This window comes from Idiotropiscis lumnitzeri, chromosome 15, assembly GCF_059441095.1.
Source record: "Idiotropiscis lumnitzeri isolate Australia: NSW breed Sydney's pygmy pipehorse chromosome 15, RoL_Ilum_1.0, whole genome shotgun sequence".
NCBI lineage: Eukaryota > Metazoa > Chordata > Actinopteri > Syngnathiformes > Syngnathidae > Idiotropiscis > Idiotropiscis lumnitzeri.
The window spans coordinates 3,946,041-3,967,676 of NC_142405.1; the positions used below are offsets into that span (position 1 = coordinate 3,946,041).

The following is a 21,636-nucleotide window of genomic DNA, read 5'->3' on the forward strand; positions in this document are numbered from 1 at the left end:
AGCAAAAAACTCTTGCAGACGACAAAAATGTGTTTCTTCCACTTCAAAACAATCATTTACATTGCAGATGTCATTTAGACAGTAAACATGTTGAAAACCACAAATGTGATCATGCCTAGAAATGATTAAAGCCTCCACAAAAGGCTCAGATTGCACATAAAAGAGTGGAGTGTGTGTAGGGGTGTGTGTGTGTGTGTGTGTAAATAAAAGACAGCAGGACAATCAATCTCAAGGCGACCAATCATGCAGAAGACAGCGGACATCCCAGTCACTCGCTTTGCGGACTTAAGCACCGTCACATGTCCTCATTTGTTCTCACAGTACAGCGGATAGTTGGCGCATGCCTTCTTCATATCAGTGAGGAAGGCGGGAACGCCGCTCTGGTGACCGGCGAAAGAAAAGACAACAAAAGTGAGAAGACACATCTGCCAGCAAGCGATCATCACTAGTTGAACTTGCAAGATTAGAATATTGGGCTAGTTAGCAGGCTAATATGCATTCTTAAGTTTGTTGGTGTCGAATGGCACCAACATGCTAACGTGTGGATGGAAGGTGAAAAGAAAGGATTGGTCGCATGTCCTTCCTTACCTTGGCTGCCCAGTTGACCAGCCAGGTGGGAATCATTCCGCCGGGATTGTCAAAGTAATTCATGAACACTGCAAAGTACAGTTGCAACCATGAAGCCATTATCAAATTCATGGATAATTGTTTGGCTTCTTTCTACATTTTGCCAATTGTTCGCCATTTCGTCTCCTCGGCATCGGCGTGTAATTGCATCATCGGGCTACCTTTGGTTCCGGCGTGCCCGTCGGCCTCAATGGCAATGGTCTGCTTGTAGTCTTTGACCCTCAGCACGCCGCTCTTCTCCGGATACGGCGTCTCGGGTGAGTTTCTGGCCAGCACCACCCAGATCTTCCTCCCGTCCACGTCCAGCAGGCGGCGCTCCCTGACATACACGTACTGAAGCCGCCCCGTCAAGGAAGATGCGGCGAGGACGGCGGCGGGCCACGTTCAGGGCAAGGATACGTCTCTGTTGGACAGAGGGAAGGGGTACTTGACCTCCCAGTAGATGGCGCTCTGGCCGTCAATCTCCTTCTCTACCAGCTCTGACAAGCACAAGCAAGGACAAAGTCAACCAAAGAACGCACGTTTGCAGAACCAATTAGAATTCTACTACTCAATTAACTGCTGTGGAAACGGAACTAACTTTACTAACGAGTCATCGTCCTGAAAGAATTAATAAATATTCATCAAAATAAAGCAATAATTAATCCTTTTTTTTTTTTTTTTAAAGTTTGTGGTAAATATATAATAAATCATGTGATTGATTGATGCGTTTAAAAATTTAGGGCAACAGTTGAGTTTGCAGCCATGCAAGGCGCACGTGTTGAAGCTCAAGTGTGGCCTCACCTTTGACGTAAGAATCCCACTGCTTGCGGTAGGCCAGGTCCATGTAGACGTCGGCGCAGAGCTCCGCCTTGCAGTCGTCCAGCGAGCCAAACACTTTGTACTCGTAAAGACCCGTTTCCTGAAAAACACACAAGGACATTTTTTTCTTGCAATTGTGTTGTTTTTTATGGCTCTTCACAGGATGTTTAGAGTTGTTATTACACTTGTTACTCTATTTTTTTTATAGAGTGGTGATAGGACAAAGGGTCTAGTATGGTCTCTGTTTAATTTTCAGATCTGGTGGCTGGTGTGGACCGTATTTCCAGTGTACTGCCACTAATCCCAAAGTGCATGACTGGGATTAAAATCGTAGATTATTTTGTGACCCGGTGTGACGTCAAGGCCAGTAAAAGTGTAAACATGAAGAACAATTTTACCCACACTTGAGGCACTTCCTTGTTCTTGTGATTTTTGGCAGATTTTGTGTGCTTTCAGAGCAATTTGGTGGTGAAAGCAGTGGCCTCAAATCAAACATCATTTGTCAGGCGTTGGAATTTTGCTCATCCGGTATGCAGCTCAAAGCATTGTGACAATAACATGCTCCTCCACTAGATGGCAGAAGGTCCCTAGTTTACGCGTGTTTGCACTTTTTGTGACCTTTATATTTTGTAGTAGACAATGATAATTGTAATCACTGTTCAAATGTTCGTCCTAAACTGATTTCAGGAGATGGGTTTCATCAAATAGTTGATAATGGAATCATTTTGTTTTCGTGGGTTGTTTTTATCGTTCTAGCGTGAGGGTGGGGGTATTCAACTGGAATATACACGAGCCAGTGGGACTCACATTCACCACCACTGTCATTTATGAAAACATCATTCTGCTAAAAATGAATTACAAGCCACATTGTTAAAGTGTCACCCATATGCCGATTTGAAGTGATGGGTTTTATGAATTAAGATCTGCAATCATATTTTATTTGATATTCGTCTGATGGTGATTTTTAAAGAGAGCAAAGTTTAATTCTAACTATATGCAATGAGGTTTGGTGAGTTTCACCAAACCTCATTGCAAATGAGGCATAAAAAAATCAGGTCCCGCCCATCCAGTTTAATGTTAATTCCCATAAAATTGTCCGCGTAAAACATACTAAATATAGTGTTACATCCATGACACCGTGACTATTTTCGATTTGGAGACGTGGTGAGCGTTTCTGGTGCGGCTGTGTGTGGGACCCGGTAGTGCTGCGACAAACGGCGTTTGAATTTCTTTTGGCGATTGTGCAACCTGCTCGAGAAGTCTGTAAATGTTGACGCCCATGGTCTCGGTGAAAAGCTGCCATCCTCCGTCCAGCTGTGGCTCGTCCAGCTCCTTGCAGGCTGCCGCAAAGTCTTCATCAGTGAAGCGCAGCGACGACGACATCATGACCGCGGCTGGCAAGCGGCGCTTCTGATGACACTAGCTTCCGCTAAAGACCACCAAAATAAAAGAGATAAAAGGCGCTTTCCTCACAATTTATCCTTACTCTTGCTTTCAACGCGATTCCGTTACACGTCGAAGCAATCTTTAGGTGAAAGCAGGGGCGTAGTTACCACTGACCACTCCCACATCAGAATGACCATTTATTTAAATAAGTGATGAAATACATACAATACATTTTTTTCCAGAACAGCGAATTGTAGTAGTAGTCATAGCAGTGAGTAGTAATCAAGACAACGATTTTCTCATCTTAGAACATAATTAAAATGGCTAGCAAGACTGGCACATCCAAGAACAGCGTGTGAATACTTTTGACACATTAGAAAAACGGATGTTACATGTGGGCTTAAAAATAAGAGCATTTTTAACGTATGAGTTCAGTATGATTAATTTTTATTTTTTTTGTTCAACTCCGAAGGTTGTGATCGCTTGTCAAAATCTGAGGAAAATTTACAATAATGGCATCACTTGAGGTTATATTAAAACTCTTGAACTAAAATGTCTGTATTAAGAACTGATGACAAATAATGACTTGCTTATTAATGACTATTACATCCATGTCATTACATAAAATGATTACATGAATGAATGAAATAAAAACATTTCGTCTCTTCATTCTTAACAATTAACGTGTCTTGTGTGTTCCCGCACCGAAGGTGCTCTTATTGCGTAATGCCGGAGCGGAAGCAGTAGACCAGCATTGTGTGTGTGTAAATTGACCCATGCGCCGTGTTGTCAATGGAAGCGCGTCCGTGACGTCAGTGTGAGCTCCGCGAGCGGCCAGCGTGCTCATGAATGAAGCGACAACGTGCAACTTAAGCACAACGAACGAATCTTGTCCTCACTCGCGACCCACATTTGAAGGCAGCGAAGGAAACTTCCACTCCACACATGTTGGAGTTCCACTTCCAGGTGAGACACTTCCAACACTTTGCCAAAGAAACACGACACTAACCGGCTGCTCCAAGAGACGCGTCAAAAAAAAAAATCCTCACGATGAACTTTTTTTTTTTTTTTGACAAAATTTTGTAGCGTGCTTCGCTCTTTTATTAGCATCACTGATTAGAGAACGTTATAAAGAGTGTACTGCAGTATTCATATAAAATTGAAGAGAACAATCACGGTCACAACAATGCGCATCTCACAATTAGCAGCGTTTGAAGTAGAAAAAAATTGCAGATGTAAAAAATAATCGTTTTAAAGATTTTTTTTTTCACTTGTTTTCAATTTTGTCGGGGCAGGTCAACAATCTATTGGTGGATCGATCACCTGTTATTATTCAAGATTAGTTGGAGGCAAACCTTCAAGGCAACAATCTTGGATAAAAATTGAAATTGGGCAATTCAACAAAAAAAAAGGAGATTTTGCTAATATGAAAATTGTCTTCCCTGCAACAAATAAGATCTTACTTGTTCCTTGTATTGTCCCCAAATTTAAAGATAAACGTAAAAAAAACTGCCACTAATTTGCAGTTTTGAAGTTCTTCCAATTTAAAAAACAGTTTTATCGTTAAAGTTGTGTTTAGTCTCGGACTGGATAGCAGGGAGCTACTGTAATCCAGAAACTAACATTTTACAGGCATAATCCGTAATGTGATTACTTTTTCAAGGTAACCGTGGCAACCGTGACCCTTACAAATTATCACTCATCCTGGAACTAATCAAACAGCGGAAATACGCGCACCGCGGGGAGAATCGTTATGAAACAAGTTGCAGAATTAATCACAGCCAGCTGCAGCCTTTCCCCACTCGCATTTTGCAATATTTCAACAAGAGCAGAACAAAACATCTGCGGGCGGCCGACTTGAACTTTGGCGTGCCGGCCCTCTCGCTCGTAGCCGAGGCCGTAGTGTCATCTGCGGCGCTCTCGGGGGAATGTCTCAGCTCGTGCTGGCCTCGCGTCTCCTGCGTCATTCGGCCTGAGTCAGGAGGCGGCCCGGAATGCGGCCGGCGGGGGTGACGTGGGTTCGAAGCCGAGCCGCTGCCGGGCCGCCTGGCAGGGAGCTGTGACAACAAACATCTGCTGCAGCCCGCTGGTTGTTGCGCACATGCTTGCGGAACGTTTCCAGACCCGTTTCAGCAACATTCCTTGACGCTGCTTGACCACACGAGAAGAAAAAGCAGCTCGTTCGATTCATTGTTGGCGATTTATCACATTCAAACTCGATTCAAATGCAATTTTGAGGATTTCTTTTCAAACATCGTCACTTGTGAGCTCGACTCCTACGTTTAGTCAGCACTCGTTCTTTGATATTTCGTCTTTGTAGAAACCTTTGAAAATGGCGATCATTTGTTTTGAAGCTGGCTCACATTGTAAAGCGTCAGTGAGTTTGCGTGAGGGGATCTCGCGAGTATTTCGGAAGCCCTTCGAGACTCTTTTCAACTTGACTTGATTTGACGCTTTTCATCTCTCCTCATAGTTCTTGTCCACACTCGCTTGAGAACTTTGGAGACGTACGAGTCTTGCACAAGCCGTGATCGAGGCCAGAATGTCCTCTTTTGAGAATGTGATTTTTTTGGCAACACTCAGTGCCACTTTTTATCTCTTCTTGTGGTTTGAATCAGCGCTCACGCATCTGAAATCTCACCAAATGACTTCCATTAATGAGAAATTAACAAAGGGCATGTTGGTCCACACAGGCAGGCGGACCCGACTGAGGACGAAGCCTCGCCTGTGAAGCGTCTGAGTGCGTCCGACTGTGCCATGCCGGAAAACGGCACCCGGGATGCCATGAAAACCTCAGCGAGCACGGAGAAAAGCGGCGGGAGTGAGGGGCCGTCCGTGGCCAGCGCGACGGTCAGCATCCCGCTGGTCAACGAGGTCCAGCTGGCGGCGGCGACGGGCGGCGCCGAGCTGTCGTGCTACCGTTGCACGGTGCCGTTTGGCGTGGTGGTTCTGATCGCCGGCGTGGTGGTGACGGCGGTGGCGTACAGCTTCAACTCGCACGGCTCCACCATCTCCTATTTGGGCCTGGTGCTGCTCTCGGCCGGACTGGCGCTGCTGGCGGCCAGCGTCGTCTGCTGGCGGCTGCGGCTGGAGCGGAAGAAGGAGCGGCGGCGCGAGAGCCAGACCGTGCTGGTGACCAATCAGAGAAGACTTTTCACGTGAGCGCCACCTGGCGGGATGAAGGCGAACTCCGGGGGGGGACTCCGCTCATGGGACTAGACTCAAATCAGACTTCAGTCGCCAATTTTAGGCCTTGCTTGGCTAAAAACTTTGAGAGACTTCAAAATCGGTCAAATGACAGCAAAAAGTTTGACGTTGGCGCTGAAGAGCTCAAGATTTTAAAAGTTGCTGAGCAGAAGAAAAGCTTGACGTCAGTTTTTTTTTTTTTTTGGAGGGGGGGCAACTTCAAAGATTAAGACTGACTTGTCAACCCCCCCCCTCAAAAAAAAAGAAAAGTATCCAGGCTTGTTTGTGAGCGAGTCGATTGACGTGCAACTTGCTGGCCAGGGAACAAAACTCGAGAAGGCGTGCGGACCAACACCAAGGACTCGTTGGTGCAAGTCCCGGACGACTTGTCGACTCGTTCAAGCACTTTGAGAAGAACTGACAGTTCCGGATGCTACGAGCACTCCGAACTTGCCAACCGATTGCTGAAAGACAAAAGCGGCGTCGCAATCATGTGGAGAAACGTTGAGCTGAGCGCTGAAAAGAACCCGTCAAATGTCAACGAGGATGAATCCAGCGCAAACATTTGTGATCGGGTTGGACATTAAATGAACTTTCCAGTCTGTTCCTCGCCACTGCATAAAATAATCCCGAAAACTTTTGACGATCATGACGACCGGGTCATCGTTTCCTTGTATGCTCCTTTGAATAAAGTGGAATACATGGAAATCACATTTTAGATTCTTAGCTGTTTGGTGGGCACAAAAGTTGTGGAAAAGAACTGAAACACAGAAGAAATCTTTGATGCACAAGCGCTGACACAATTTTTCAAACCGCCTGCATTTGTTTCTCGTTTCACAAATTCAGCCAAAAAGAAGATGCTGCACGTGAACACAATTCAAAGTTTTGGACTCAACAGCATTTTTGGGGTGGTAGCGTTCTTGAGTGATGCTAATTGACGGAGGCCTCCGTCAATGGAAGAGTTGAGGAAAAACTAAGTCCAAAAGCCTCCTGCGTGAGCCGCTTGCAAATAGTCGGCCCCGGGAAGTTTATTTATAGGCAGCCTTTGCGTTGCTATGCGTCCGCGTGATACTCGACACTACAACTCAACGCCCGCCTTGCGTCAATGGTGACACGACAACGTGCGGACACACACACACACACACACAGCGTGAGTGTGTATGACTATCATCCCCCGAAATCTCACACACACACACACACACACACACACACGGAATCCATCAAAATCTAGAGCAAACCAAAATAAAGGTAATTTTTAAGAAAACGTATGAGTGATCGTTTTCATTTTTTACACTATTCAGTACACACAAATCCAAATTAAAAGTTCCACATTATAAGTGTCATACCACCTTTCGCCACAACATGCGTGGCAGCACTGAGCAGAGAAGAAGACAAGGAGAAGACAATGAGGACAATAAGTTTGGAAGAAGAAGACATTCTTTGATATCCAGACATCCAAGCAAAAAAAAAAAAATCTGTGAAACAAATGCGCATCAGACCCCCACCAGTAGATGGCAGCTGTAAACTTCACACAACATTCCACCAGTATCAATTCACATTGGTTTCCCTGCAGTGGAAGCACAAGAACAGCTGGAGGCGCTAGTGTGCCATTAAGATGCTCTACCAACTAATGAAGAAGAAGAAAATATATATATATATATATTAAACTTGTTAAAAAATGTTTTTTGGGGCGGCTGGAACAGATGAATCACATTTCCATTCATTGCAATGGGGAACGGTGATTTGTTAGCTGGCCATCGGGAATTTCGTGAAAATGTGTCGATTTTCACGAACAGCCGTTCTATTTATGGGCCAGCCGACTGCCGTGTGTTGACGTATTGACATGTTGAAGGCGGCGGCGGCGGTTCTGCAGGATGTTTGAAAGAAGCCGACCTCCTTGACGCCGATGGCAGCCTTCACAGGAGACACCCACGCCCACTGGAAGGAAGTCACGTCAGCAATCGGGCGTCGGGAAACTCAGCTAAACTCTCACTCACACTGCGTGTGTGCGTGTGCGTGCGTGCGTGTCACACTCAGCCACTTCCTGTCCTTGCACCCGCGAAACTCGACTAGGGAGTGCCTCCAATGCGGTCGCATTAAGTGACAAATGATCAATCAAAAATCCTTCCTTTGCGCTGACCAGAAGAAGAGACCTTTTTTTTGTGTGTGTTTGATCATGGATTAACATTTCTGCACTGCAAAAGCATCCTCCACCCTCCACCCTGGCTGGGACTCTTTGATGTTCTGCCAAGAGTTGCAAGTGCTGGTGTTGGCCAAGTCCCTTAGGTGGTCCCGGCCCACTTGGCCGAACCTCATTCGCACACATCGGCCACAAAAAGGTTCTTCTGGACCTTGCAGACGCACTCGCCTGGTAGGAAAAAAAAAATTCTGTCGCGCAGCAGAGATACTCGGGGCTAAAGACTAGGTGACATCAAAGACACAATTGTCTTTTTGTTCCTAACTCATCTGGCATTGAAAGACCAAGTTGTCTGTTTGCAAATCAAGGGTGACACGAAGACAAAAAAAAAAAAAAAGAAGCAATTATTTGTTTAGCTCTACATCTCAGAGCACATGAATCCATTTGGGACTGAATCATAGTGACATCAAAGACACACGGAGGTCAACCCAGAAACCTCATTTGGATTTCAATGACAATTATTTTTTTCCTCAAATGAGAACAACATCCAAAACATAATTCACTTCGGCATAGTCACAGGGACATCTAAGACCAAGATCAAAGACACAATTCTGATCCATAGTCACTGGGCTCCTGTACACACAATTGAGTGTTTTCCCGCCCTCATCCCAGCGACATCAAAGACGCGGTTTGCTGTTTGTTGCTTGGTCACATGACATGAACCTGGTTTGGACCAAAGCTCTTCTTCCTCGCTTGTCTTTGTCTTCTCGCTTGCGTTCCCACGACGCTCAAGGAATGATGAGATCCATGTGTGGGAGCACATGTTGTGCGAGCCGCCCCAATGCCGCCCCAGCATGTTTGCATTGCTTCGCGTGAAGAAACGCAAAACGCTGCCCAGCCTTTCAAGTCAACGTCATGAGCAAAAATACATCAAGTTAACGCCTGTGTCAGGCTTCGTCTTTGATGTTGGAATTCAAAAAACACGATCGGGTGAATTTTGGGGTCACAGTTCATATTTAGAGTTGATAAGTTAGGATTAGAGTCAGACTTTTCAGTTTAAGTTGGGTTTTATGTTGAGCATTAGAAAACCTCAAATGTTTTGAGAGGAAAAATATTTTTGAAAAGTTCTATGTCCAAAATTTGGCTGGAGAGACGTGAATTTAGCGCTAACAAAACAAACTGTGAAGTGCGCGGGGGTGCGAGGCGCGCAAACAAACCAAGCGGACCGCCTGTGAGTCTTCTTACGACATCTGGCGTTGCGTAAGGTCACTTTTCACCTCCAAAACACACAACAGGTCACATTTATCTTTTCATTCACTCCAATCCGCAGCCCCCGCACCCCTCTCTTTGAGGGGGGGTGCTCACGGCAGGGGGTGGTCGTTGATGAGCTGGGCTCGGGATTCTTTGGCATCCGTCAGCTGCAAACATTCCTGCACGGGCGGTCGCGATGACGTGCGACGCACAATGGCCAGGCGTCGCTTTTACGACGCCCCGCTGGTCGGCGGTCACCGCCAATCAGCGAACGCCTTCCTCAAATACACACACACACACACACCACACTGAACACATCACGCTCGCTTCTATGTGAGTCGACAATGAGTTCAATGTAGCGCTGGCGGCCGCATCAATAGCAAACAGACAATTGTGTCTTTGACGACCCGTTGAATAAAAAGCAAACAGACATATGTCTTTGATGTCCACTGGATTAAATCACAAATACAATAGTCTCTTTGACATGGCCATAATTAAGGAACAAAAAAAATGATGCTTCAATTTCCCTTTGATGAAGAAGCATCCCGACAATTATCCTCCGTGAGTCCCCGATTTCCCGATTGCTCGCAAACGGACAGCTATAACGGAAAATATTCAGGTTTGTTGCACACTTTGTGCTGTCGTTAGAGGGTTATCTAGCTTCGGCAACATTACGTCAAAAACATTACTAAACTATGTAGCATTATAAATGTTTCGATTTCACAACATGAATTGTGAAATATGTCAAGTGAAAAAGACTGAGAAGGAAGAAAGATGTGGAGGAAGAAAAGGGTGTGGAAGAGGGAAAGCAGAAGGAAGAGAAGGATGATGATGAGGAAGAGTAAGAAGAGATGACAAGGAGCTTCAGAAGGAGGACGAGTAGGATAAAGAGTAGAGAAAGGAAAAGCAGGAGGAAGAGTATGTAAAAGAGGAGCTCATCGTTCTTAGACTGCACTACGTCATTGAAGTGAAGTCGCTCCTGCAAAATGCTGCCCCCTGCAGGCCACTGGCCGCAATAAACCACAAGTCAGCTTCAACAAGGCCAGAAAAATGAGCAGGAAAGAATATTTTCATCTTAATTTCCGCTACGTGACTTCCTGGAATAAAAATTAACTTGTTGTTGGTGTTCCTAGTGCACCTCATTGCTATGTTGGCACTACTATACATATTTTGTGGCTTGTACAGAAGCGGATTACAAGTGTTTGAAGGCTTCATGTAAAAAAACACGATGAGTGACAGGCGCCTTTAATCTCCTCAAATGATGCATGTCCAAAAATGTACGCGTTGAAATAAATTCAGCATAAAAAAATTAATTCCTCACTATGACCAAGTGCTGTACTGTAGTCGTCCTACACGTAAGACAAAGTTGTCCCACCAGAGTGGAGAAATTAAAGTTTGCTCGCAGTCAATATACAAGTGCACCGATTTGTCTCACTTTCCTTAAGATAGATATGAAGGATATGGACTAAACGTTCAAACGGCTTTCCTTTCTTGTTAGCATGCTAACCTGAGCTCCTTTTCAGCACCCTGACCTGGAATTTTGCCAGATGGCCGCGGCTGCCAATCCCCGCTCACAATCGAGATTAAGATTACGCCACGCACACACACACACTTCCACATACACACTTGCAGGCCAGGGGATGACATAAGCGAGAATCTGTCACGGAGTTGCGGCTTAACTTGTTAAAGCGAGCCAACGATCGGGGCTCTTGGAGGAGTGGTGTCCATCAACGTCTTTGCATCGCTAAGCAAAGCGAGGCAGAAGATGGAGGCGGCAGGACGGCCGGACGGCTCCGGCAGCACGGCGGCAGCCGCCGCTGCCATCTTGCACGGTTGAGCTTCTCAACGGGCGGGCATCATGGGCTTTCTGGAAAACTACCAGGAGATCGATCCGGTCACCCTCAATTTGTGCATCCTGATCGCCAGCTACGTCATCCTGCTCCTCGTCTTCCTCATCTCCTGCATCATGTACGACTGCCGCGGCAAGGACCCCACCAAGGAGTACGCGCCCGACCCACAGCCCACCCAATCGCCCATCCGCCTGGTAGTCATGCAGAGCTCCCCGGCGCCGGTGGCGCGCTGGGACGCCGCCAACATGATTGCCACCTACCACGAGCCCTCGCATGCAGACTTTCGGGAAAAGAAGAGCACCATGGTTTGAGCCAACACGGCTCTTCGGGCCGGACTCGTCCCCCCCCGTAACTTTCCTTTCCTCACTTTTTCTGTTTTGCTTTACATCGGAACTCAGCGAGGTCGAGCGACATGTGTCGGCCTCGTTAAGCGTGCGTGCACGTGAAATCCCGCTCAAGGATCCTTCGAGCCAAAGCCGGCAGTCTGCTCCCATGTCAGATGTCACAACTGATAAGGTGCACGCTTGTTTTGACGCACTCTATCAGCTTCAGGATTACGGTGAGCGAAAACATTCGGAGAAATCTTCCCCAGGTGGGCAATAAAAGCCGCTGAAGATAGACTTGTCTTAATTGGGAAGGACGTAACCTTTTGTACTGGTCAGGTCTTTAACTCCTGATAAAGGGCAATAAACCCTTTGGAAATCTTAACAAGAATGTTACTATCCTGCAGAGGCGTCCACTGTTACCCCAGGTCATGGATCTAGAAGTATCATCCATTTTACTCGATCATTTTCATCTAGGAGGAGTTTTTATAGTGTCCCGGTGTTCATTTCCAGTCAATATTTTGATCCCTAAAAGGTCATAAATCGAGCTGTTTTGGCCTTAGAAGTGGGTGTATCATAACTCACCCAGGGGTCATAAACTTTTATCAGGCCTTTGACTATTGATATGGGACGGAAAGTCATAAATCCCGTTACAGGTGTTACCTTTATCACTCCTTTGGTCTACAAAAGTCATAAATCACTCATTGTTGGCAAATGTTATTCTCTGTGCTTTTATGCCTCCCAGGTGATCATTTCCAGTCCAATACTTTAATTGAGGCTTACAAATGTCTATTTGCAGTAAACTTTGAAGTTTGTCAAAACAAAAAAAACATTTATTGGTCACACTTGCTTAAGTAAATTTAGGGGCAGCCTGGAGCGCTGGGAGGTCATAAATCAATGTGATTTTGGCTTTGAGTGAGAATGTGTCATAAATGACTCAAAGGTCATACATCTATCAGTTTAGATGTAAACCTTATTCTTTGTGCTTTGATGGCTTACATGTGTCAATTTCTAGTCCACTAGTTTTGCTTTTGGAAGTAGGCGAGTCATAAATCACGCAAGGGTCACAATGCATCTGGGGGAATATATCATTTGACTTTTTAACAACTGGGAATTGTCACTGCCCATTGGTGTCCTACTTTTTATGGCTTAGAGGTGACATCTTTGCCAGTTTCATTAATTCATACTGATTAGGATTGGTTGGGCGGGGGGGTCATAAACCTATACAGGGTCATACTTGGATTATTTCCATTGCATGTTTAATAAGCGTTATACTGTGGTCTGTAATTTTTTAAAGGATTTAATACTTCATTTGAGAATTGCATGTTTGGTGGGTGGATGGATGGATATTGGATACTTCGGTCATCCCGACAGGGGAATTGGATGGTTGTTGCGACATTCATTCATTTTTTGGGGTTTCTGTGCTCTTAAGGCATCTGGGTAGAACGTTATAGTATTCAATTGTTCCAATTCGATTGTTTGACTGTTTTGCTACTATTTTGAGAAGTGGGTGTGGAAGGTGTCATAAATCACTCCGGTTTTTACATAAGCGTCATTGTCCATTCTCTAAGGATGTCATTGTTGTCTTTAGCTGCGTTTTTCCAAATCCATGCCTACTTCCTGATTGGCTGCTGTTCACGGATTAGGCTCCAACATTTGGTTAAGTCTGGTCGGAGCACTTACGTAATTGTGGGACTGCTTCTGAAAGTTGGGAGCGCTCCAAAAACACGAGCCGATACTCTTGTCTTGTTGCTGTTGTCAATCGATTTTCTAAACACCTTAAACACCAAAAACGGAGGACAGTCATAATTATCATCATTATCGTTACTTTGAAGAAATAAAATTATTCTCTTCCTTGCTCAGATGTTCAAATAATGTTTGTCACTCCCAGTTGAAGTTTACTGTACGACTACTCATCCGTAAAACAAGAGAAAATTAAACATTGCATATCGAAACTCCAAAATGTTCAACCAAACTATATACTAATTTAAAATACCATTGATCAGCAACCTTCAAACAACTGCAAGTTGAACACACATGGAGCAGCAAGACATACAGACTGAGCATACAACAATCGACCCAAATTACACAGCTTCTCTTCCAGTACAAGCGGTGCTGCTTGACATGTTGTGGCACACAGTGGCCCTGCACTGAGGGCATGCAAGTCGTAACTCCGACATGCCTGAATATTACTGTATAAAAAAAAAATGACTACTTAATTCATGATACAGTGGTGCCAATGTGAGCAATTAATCAGAATATAACGGAGGAACACTGTAGATTTGCTTTAATGTTGTTGGAGGCTTTTTAATATAGTGATTCGCTTAAATTTACAATGTACCTTAGGATGTTAGCATGATTTCAAATGTGTCTGGTATGCCCCATAACACTTTTAATGCGTCATTTTCAGCATTTTTTTTTTGGTCGTTGAGAAGGATGAGTTGGCAAGCAAGCAATTTTTACTGGCCAAAAGCAGAGGATTGCACTTACATAAACACTCTTATTTCGCTCATCAAATGCGTTTACATAATAAGCGTTACCGTGCCATCTGGAGAATGGTGTCACTTAGAAGTAACAATTCCTAATGACACAAAAAAATAAATACATAAAAATATTTAATATGCCAGTGTTTCCATCCGAGACATCATTATGCAGTCAGTCAGTAACACTGCATGTCAAAAGGAAAATGTTGCTGCTTAAATAAAAATAAACTGCTGTTAAACAGTTGAAATTAAAATGAATATTTTTTATGTCGTTTGTATCTGAATGAAAAGCTTTCCCACCCCTTAATTCCATTTGTCAATGTTCTTGATTTTTATTTTATTTTTTTTCAATTTTGTCTCGTCTGTGCGTGGAGGATTTGCATTGTCGGATACATGAGTAAGGCCGTGCCATCGTCTACTCAATTGGTCGAAATCTCGGCTCAATCGCTGTTTATTGGCTCAACCTGCTGTCAATCATTGAAATGGTTGCGTTGCGCATGCGTCGTGTGACAGAAGGCGGCGGGCGTGGTTCATTCGAGCAGGCCGGCCAGCCTCTTTCGCTACCTCGCCAGCTTCTTTTTTCTCTCTCTCTCTCTGTCTCTCCCCCGGCATCCGGCCGCTTCTCATGGATCTTTCTACCTCAGAAGCTTAGCAACCAATGAACACTTGATCCAGAATGTTATGGAGGAAAAGACTAAAATTGTGCCTTTGAGCTGTTGCGAAAGTTAGCGGCGAGGTCGCGTGTCGCCGGCAAGCTAATGCTAATAAAGTGTTGTGAACAGGACAGCTTTATCACTGCTTCATACCTCATTAAAAATAACAAACAATAAATCATATTTTTTTTGCTCTTAAGGACCACAAGACGCTGACATGAGAATGGTGACCAGCTTCCACAGGTGAGTCAGTGATCGATAAGTGAACGTTGGGCATCTTATCTAGTCCGCCTTCATTCAAATCCAGAGAACGCTAACTCGTGTGTGACGTCATCGACAGTCGACTGAATGCTTACGTGAACAGCAAGCGATTGTGGAAATGTTAGAACATAATGGATGTATGAATATCAAGGAACTATGTTGATCTGGCTCGAGGTGTTCATTCAAGTAATGTTTTGCCACCATCTCGTGGCACCTAAAGGGGAAAAAATATTGTGGATTTCTGTAAAATCAATTCTAATTTCTGTGGGCTTAAAAATTTTGCATTGCGCTAGATGACTTTAGTAGTTTTTTTTGTCTGAACGGTTTGTTGCTTAAATGCACATTTATACTAGTTGTTTTGTTAATTCTACACTAAAGCCAGTTTGGTCTTTGCCAGGGTCCTTCCAGTTATTTAAATTTAGCCCCCAGAGCCAGTTTGACTGAACAAATTGGTAGACATCTCATGTGTAGACCCACAAAAAAGTCTCAGAAGCCATGCATGAAAAGAAAGTTTGCCATTTTGGTTGGGAGAGGCTATTACAGATACGACTTGTCCTTTATTTGGGGTCCTTTGAATTCAAAGCAAGTTTGAGACAGCAACATAAAATTTGGTAGGCATGTCTGTCATGAGTAGACCCACAAAAACATCTCAAGAAGCAATGCCTGAAATGAGAAAGTCAGCCATTTTGGTTTGAAGTTAAAATGTTTTTTTTTTTTTATTACATGGGTTGCTTGGTCCAAAACACGTGTAACATGCGTGATGAAAGTCCACATGGGTGCAACCATGTAAGCTCTTACATTGCACAAACGCGTCAATGAGATGATGTGTGTCGCGGTTCATGGCCGCCTGCCTCTTTGAGGGTGAGGTTAAAGAAAGTATGAAAATACTGGTTAGTTCATTGGGTATACCTACACTGTACACTTTATTAATAAAAGATTATTGCCTTATTTCATTTTGACTATTGATACATGTAGATATGTTTAACATCATACAAAGTTGCTGACTAGAATTGTTGTTGCTTTTATTCAGACTTGTTTATTTAGCATAAACTTATGTATGTAGTATCATGTACTTTGCCATTGTTATAATATTACTATTTATTGATACTCATAGATTATATGAAATGGTACTTGTACTTACGAGTTTAATTTATGTGACCACATAATTGGAATCAATTGTACTTCAAATCATCTTTCCCCGTTGAAATGAATTAAAATGCTATTGATCTGTTCCAGACTCCCCCAAAAACATTTTGCAATCTTTTTTTTGTAAACTACAACAAACACTATACCGTATTGTGCTTCATAAAAACAGCCAACGATGATGACAACAAAATAGAATGTAAAGCACAAGAGTATTTTTCCATCATGATGTCATGCTTTAATTCAAAGGCTCCTTCTGATGTGTGCATTGCGGCCACCAGGGGCAGTAGAAGACATGCATATAGTTCTAACACACTTGGACTTAAAGATAAAACAAATGGAGGACCTTCCTAACTAAGAAATATAAACTATTTTGCACAGAGAATAAATTCGATATGCCAGTGTTGCTGCACCATTTTTGTTCAAACGTAAGTTGCTTAAAGGTTTTTGAGATTTCCGCAATATCGATGCTAATTTTTGTAGCCCGTCTATGGTGTTTCGAGCGATGTTTTAGCATTAAGCGTGTGGACAAAGGTTTGGTTGTTGCTTTTTTGCTGACTTTTCTTTTTTTAATTCAGATTCATGAACAGACGGCCTTCGGCTAACTGTCGCTACCAGCCCACCTGCTACGAGCATGCTGCTAACTGCTACACACACGCAGTGAGTCGCTGTCTGTCCGCCGACATTCTCCATCGGCACATTTTCTTTATTGGTTGGCCAACATCATACGCAAAATTTATGTATATATTTTCTAAATGATTAAAATCTAACACTTGTTTGTCTATATTTTTATAAACATTTATTTTGACTGTAAAAGGAATATCCATGTTTAAATGCCCCATTTTGTCACCGGAGTAAATAATGAAGCTTATGAGAAGAGCTAAACTTTATTTATATGGGTCAAGCTGACGCACCTGAAGCACTTGTCAGGTGTTTGAATGTGATTGGTTCATTCTGAATTCAACCACATCAACCTCAACCCTACTTTGAAACCCTAACTTATTTCAAACCCAACTTTAAAACCCTATCCTTGGTTTAAATCCACACTTGCCCGCTTAAAGATTTTTTTTTTTTCCAGTTGGTGTTGTAAAAAACTTTTGAGTAGCTTTATCTTGGTGTATTTTTTTCCCCAGCCACACAATGCAGCATTTGAGCAGGGGTGTGCGGACTTTTTCTATGCGCCGTACATAGTTGTAGCTCATGTGTGTGGCATTCTATCTCAGTTCCTGATCGCCCCGGCGCTGGCGGGTACAGCAGTGCTGCACCGGCGGTCGGCCGACGACTGGCAGCGTCTGACCGCGTGGGTCTACGGCATGGGCCTCAGCGCCCTATTCCTCGTCTCCACTGTATTCCACATGGTCACCTGGAAGAGGAGTCACATGAGGTGGGACTGCGGCCGACTCAGGCACAAAATAGGGCATGAAGCCAGGGGTGGGGTGTTTACTTTTTTGCTGTGCAATGACTTGAAAGGCAAGGTAGGGTTTGAAGGCGAGGTTAGGGTTTTCAAGCAGGGTTCGACCTGAATGTTTGTGTTTTACAGGGAGGTGGAGCACTGCTTCCACATGTGCGACCGGGTCGTCATCTACGTCTTCATCGCTGCCTCCTACGCGCCCTGGTCAGCATGCACGCACACACATCCACTTGTAGCTCCACCCCTCCGTTGCTCACCATGCCCCGCCTTCTGTCAGGTTGAACCTGCGTGAGCTGGGCCCGGTGGCGTGCCACATGCGCTGGCTGGTGTGGCTGATGGCGGCCGGCGGGACCTTCTACGTCTTCAACTTTCACGAAAAGTCAGGCAGCCGGACGCTCCGTTGACAAAAACCGTTGGGCAACCCCTCGTGCCTGACCCTGTCCCCCTTTCGCTGGCAGGTACAAGGTGCTGGAGCTGGCTTCATACCTAACCATGGGCTTCCTACCGGCCTCCGTCATCGCCTCCATGGTCAGTACGACTTCAAGCCTGGCCTGGGCAACGGCTGCACGTTAGGCTTGCAGCGATAATCAAGCATTCAAATTAAAGCAAGATATCAGCTTTGAAATGAGCGATTTAAGTCAAGGTTAGAGATTTAAATGATGGTCGTAAGCTTGGGATTTCCACCGGACAGTTCCAGTTTGAAAGCAGGCTTTTGTTTTGAAAGTCGTGTCCAGTCTTTGGTGAGCTGTTGCTGCCCCCTTGTGGCAGCTGTCAGCACAGGATGATGACGGCAGTGATTATGACGATGACCATGGTTATTTGACGATAACGATGTTGCTGATGAAGACGAGGACGATGATGATGCTGATGATGACGGCTTGTTTTGTGTCAGAACTCGACGGAGGGCCTGGAGGAGCTGGCGTGCGGCGGCGTGCTCTATTGCGTGGGCGTGGTCTTCTTCAAGAGCGACGGCGTCATTCCCTTTGCGCACGCCATCTGGCATGTGATGGTGGCGCTAGCAGCCGGCGTGCACTATTACGCCATCTGGAGGTACCTTTACCGACCGCCGCCCGACCGCCACGTGCGCGCGTCTTGAGCGCCCCACTGCGCAACAACTGCCTCCCAAACAAATGTTTACCACTTTCCTACAACCACCAAGTGGCGTTTCGATGCCGGCTATTGTATACACTCAGTCATTCCACTGCCTGGCGACCAATCGCACCCTGAAGAATAACATACATTGATGGACGACAACTCCCTTTGCTCGGTTAGCAAGTTGCACTAACCGAGCAACGGCAGAAAGAAGAGAGTTCCTGTTTGTTTGTCTGGATATTTCAAAATGGCCATTCCGTGGCCTGGCGACCAATCACTCACTGAGAAAAACATAACACCCAAGTAGGAGGTTGGTGGGTTATCATGTTGGGTTAACCAAACCGATATTAAAATATATTTCAAAATGGCCACTCAACAGGTCTGGTGACCAATTGCATGCTGTGAAAAACATGCATTGATAGACGCACTAACCTTGGGTGGTTTTAAAAAAAATAATAAAGACATTTCTGAGCCATGTTGTTTTTTTTCCAAATGCCCATTTCAGGGCCCAATGACCAGTCACAGAGAGAAATCTCACACTGGTGTCATTTTGATTTTGTTAGCATGCTGTGCTAACTTGTTGCCTGACTGCCTGCCAGTAACGAAGAAGAAGAAGAAGAAAAAAAAAAAAGACTGAGGTTTTTCTTTTGTTGTTGTGAAAGTGTGGCGCCCCCTGCTGCCGCATTTATTTTTTGCATTTCAAGAGATTTTTCCATCGCTCCCCATTCGAGCATTTGGTCCGTATTCTACTAGTGCACTTCACTGGCCGTGTTTGTACTAATTCAGAAGACAATTCAGCACAATTACTATGTCTCACATTTATGACATTTCTGGACACTGCTAGAAGAACTTATGCATACTAGGCCATGCTACTTGGAGGAAAAAATGTGAACGAGTTGCCATCTGCATTATTGTAGAGAAGCACTGCATATTAAATCCGAGAATTTTATCAATACTGTTTCCATGTAGATGGCAAAAGGTGCAGCTTTGGCTCACAGGTGCAAGGCTATAGTTTTGAAATGTCATGTAAAAACGGAACTAGTACGACTTATTTTCGTGCACGGCAGCACATACTAGTACATGGACATTTCAGCACATTAAAAGGATTAGAGCACACTATGAGAACAACTACATGTTACTTGTGAGGAAAACTTACACTGCCTATTGCTAGTCCTACGAGTGACTGAATTTCAACTAGTTAACATTTAGTGCCTCATTTTTACTTTGTGTAACACTTGAATACATGGTATGCGGATGCTATACACATTAACAAAGGAAATAGAGGATGTTAAGTGTGTTTCAATAGAATGTTTTAAGGGAAAGTAGGCTAAAGCGCCTCTTACCACACTGTAGGACTAACGTAGTTGTTCCAAGTTCAAGTTCTTCAAGTTGAAGTCTGTGGTAGCTCACCAGCATCTCCCGTCATTTTTAGAATAAGAATAGGAACCTGACCTGCATGGAACAGGACCAGCTAGGAATAATTAGAACATTAATCAAGTCAGTTCAAATCTTAGTGTCCAAAGTTCCAGTGATCCTGATTATATTCCTTAGGTATTTCCTAAGTACTTCAACAAAAGTCCATGCAAAATACTTTGTGTACAATGTGTGCAGTGATCACGCGTCAACTGCTAATTCAAACATTCAAAAATTAAGAGTATAATTACTCAACGCTAATAACTCAAAACAAAAAATAAATACATCAATAAATAAAACTATCTCAGGACCAACATTGTAAGTGCGAGCTCCCAACAATTTCCGCCCAAGTCCCATTCGACCAGAAAGAAAATTAGTGGCTAACAATTAGCATGCTAAAACAAAAAATTTAATGAGCTCACCTGTTTCTTCTTGTTTTTCTTTTCCAGTAGCATATTATTCGACTCTGTGGTAGAGGCACCTATCAGTTGACAGCATGTCAGTCGAGTCCGAAAATTAAACAAAAATAATACTCTTAAAAGAGTTAAAACTCGCTCACCGGCAACAGATCCGACCCGAACATCGACTACTCAAACGTTTGCAGGTGCGCGGCTCGCTTCTAAGTTGCCGGAAATGACATCATCAGATGGGGTGTGGATAACGTTAGACGTGCTTCTCAAATGAAATCATGTGATTATCGCATGACTATAAAAAGGTAGCATAATGGAAACGAAGGCAATCATATACACAAAAATTAGCCAGGTTACATTTACTGATGTTAGCTAGTGCAATTTTGCCTCACTAGTGACATGTAGCCGTCCTACTAAGTGTGCAATGACATTAGGGGTAATAAACATCACTAATATATGACAGGCATGATACTAGTGTGATAAATTGTCCTCTGGGTGAGGGCAAAGAGTCTACCAGTACATGGACAATTGGACGCACTAGTAGGATATGGAATAAATGCTATGATGTGTTATTTGACGAGTGGTCATTTTTGTCCCGTGCGTGGCACAACTTCCGTTTTCGGCCTATGCCACTTCCTGTTTGTGTGCGTGTGGTTTTTTTTTGTACGTTCCTGGCCTTCCCGCTGCCGTCTTCTCTTTGTGGTGCTACTATCTTCTCTTTCTCTTGCTGTCAATAAAAAGCATATCAACAACGAAACTCGTCAAGTGTCCTCTTTTGAAATGTCATCTTATTTTGTAATTAGTTGTAGTTTAACTTTTTTTCTTTGAATAGAAAAAAAGTTTCTATGAAAAAAATGAATGTTTAATTCGCGTAATAAGATCAGTTTTACATTTTAATGCTGCAGGTTTTGCGTTTTGATGTGATCATTTCCATGCTTGAAAGCTATTGTGTCGCACTGATGTTCTTGAACTTTTTGTTCTAAGTCTCTGTAGTGTGCCAGCAAATTGCTGCTCCCATCTTGATATCCAAATTGCATCGTTCCTTTACCCTCTTTTGGAAGCTCACAATGAGTGCCTTGACCCCCCCCAAAAAAATGAATGACGTCATCTCCTTTCAACCGTCCATCTTCCGTAGCCAGCACTGGTCACCAGCCAATCACTGGGCACGCATAGACAAACAAGCATTCCCACTCAAATTGGCATGTTTTC

The 21,636-nt window shown here is 44.1% G+C and overlaps 3 protein-coding genes and 1 pseudogene across 4 annotated transcripts; 3 read left to right on the forward strand and 1 right to left on the reverse strand.

The window, feature by feature from the left end:
* Nucleotides 1–12: 12 nt before the first annotated feature.
* pctp (phosphatidylcholine transfer protein) lies at nucleotides 13–20,643 on the reverse strand. Of its 2 annotated transcripts, XM_088317664.1 has the most exons (8): nucleotides 20,440–20,642; nucleotides 19,948–20,056; nucleotides 2,677–2,857; nucleotides 1,411–1,528; nucleotides 1,027–1,106; nucleotides 789–960; nucleotides 589–656; nucleotides 13–380 (listed from the first exon to the last, which is right to left on the reverse strand). In XM_088317664.1, the coding sequence occupies exons 3-8, from the start codon at nucleotides 2,812–2,814 to the stop codon at nucleotides 306–308; spliced, it is 651 nt and encodes a 216-aa protein (XP_088173790.1). In that variant the 5' UTR covers nucleotides 2,815–2,857; nucleotides 19,948–20,056; nucleotides 20,440–20,642; the 3' UTR covers nucleotides 13–305. The 2 variants fall into 2 exon arrangements, with proteins under 2 accessions (XP_088173790.1, XP_088173791.1); XM_088317665.1 differs by lacking the exon at nucleotides 19,948–20,056 and having other exon boundaries at nucleotides 20,440–20,643.
* On the forward strand, nucleotides 3,627–6,244 carry tmem100a (transmembrane protein 100a). Its single transcript, XM_088317666.1, has 2 exons — nucleotides 3,627–3,780; nucleotides 5,508–6,244. Exon 2 carries the CDS (start codon nucleotides 5,572–5,574, stop codon nucleotides 5,974–5,976), a length of 405 nt encoding a protein of 134 aa, XP_088173792.1. The 5' UTR covers nucleotides 3,627–3,780; nucleotides 5,508–5,571; the 3' UTR covers nucleotides 5,977–6,244.
* Nucleotides 11,029–11,549, forward strand: LOC148322308 (small integral membrane protein 36 pseudogene; annotated as a pseudogene).
* On the forward strand, nucleotides 11,512–19,077 carry mmd (monocyte to macrophage differentiation-associated). Its single transcript, XM_088317660.1, has 8 exons — nucleotides 11,512–11,830; nucleotides 14,898–14,940; nucleotides 16,680–16,761; nucleotides 17,325–17,485; nucleotides 17,642–17,716; nucleotides 17,790–17,891; nucleotides 17,971–18,040; nucleotides 18,405–19,077. The coding sequence occupies exons 1-8, from the start codon at nucleotides 11,512–11,514 to the stop codon at nucleotides 18,606–18,608; spliced, it is 1,056 nt and encodes a 351-aa protein (XP_088173786.1). The 3' UTR covers nucleotides 18,609–19,077.
* Nucleotides 20,644–21,636: the final 993 nt, after the last annotated feature.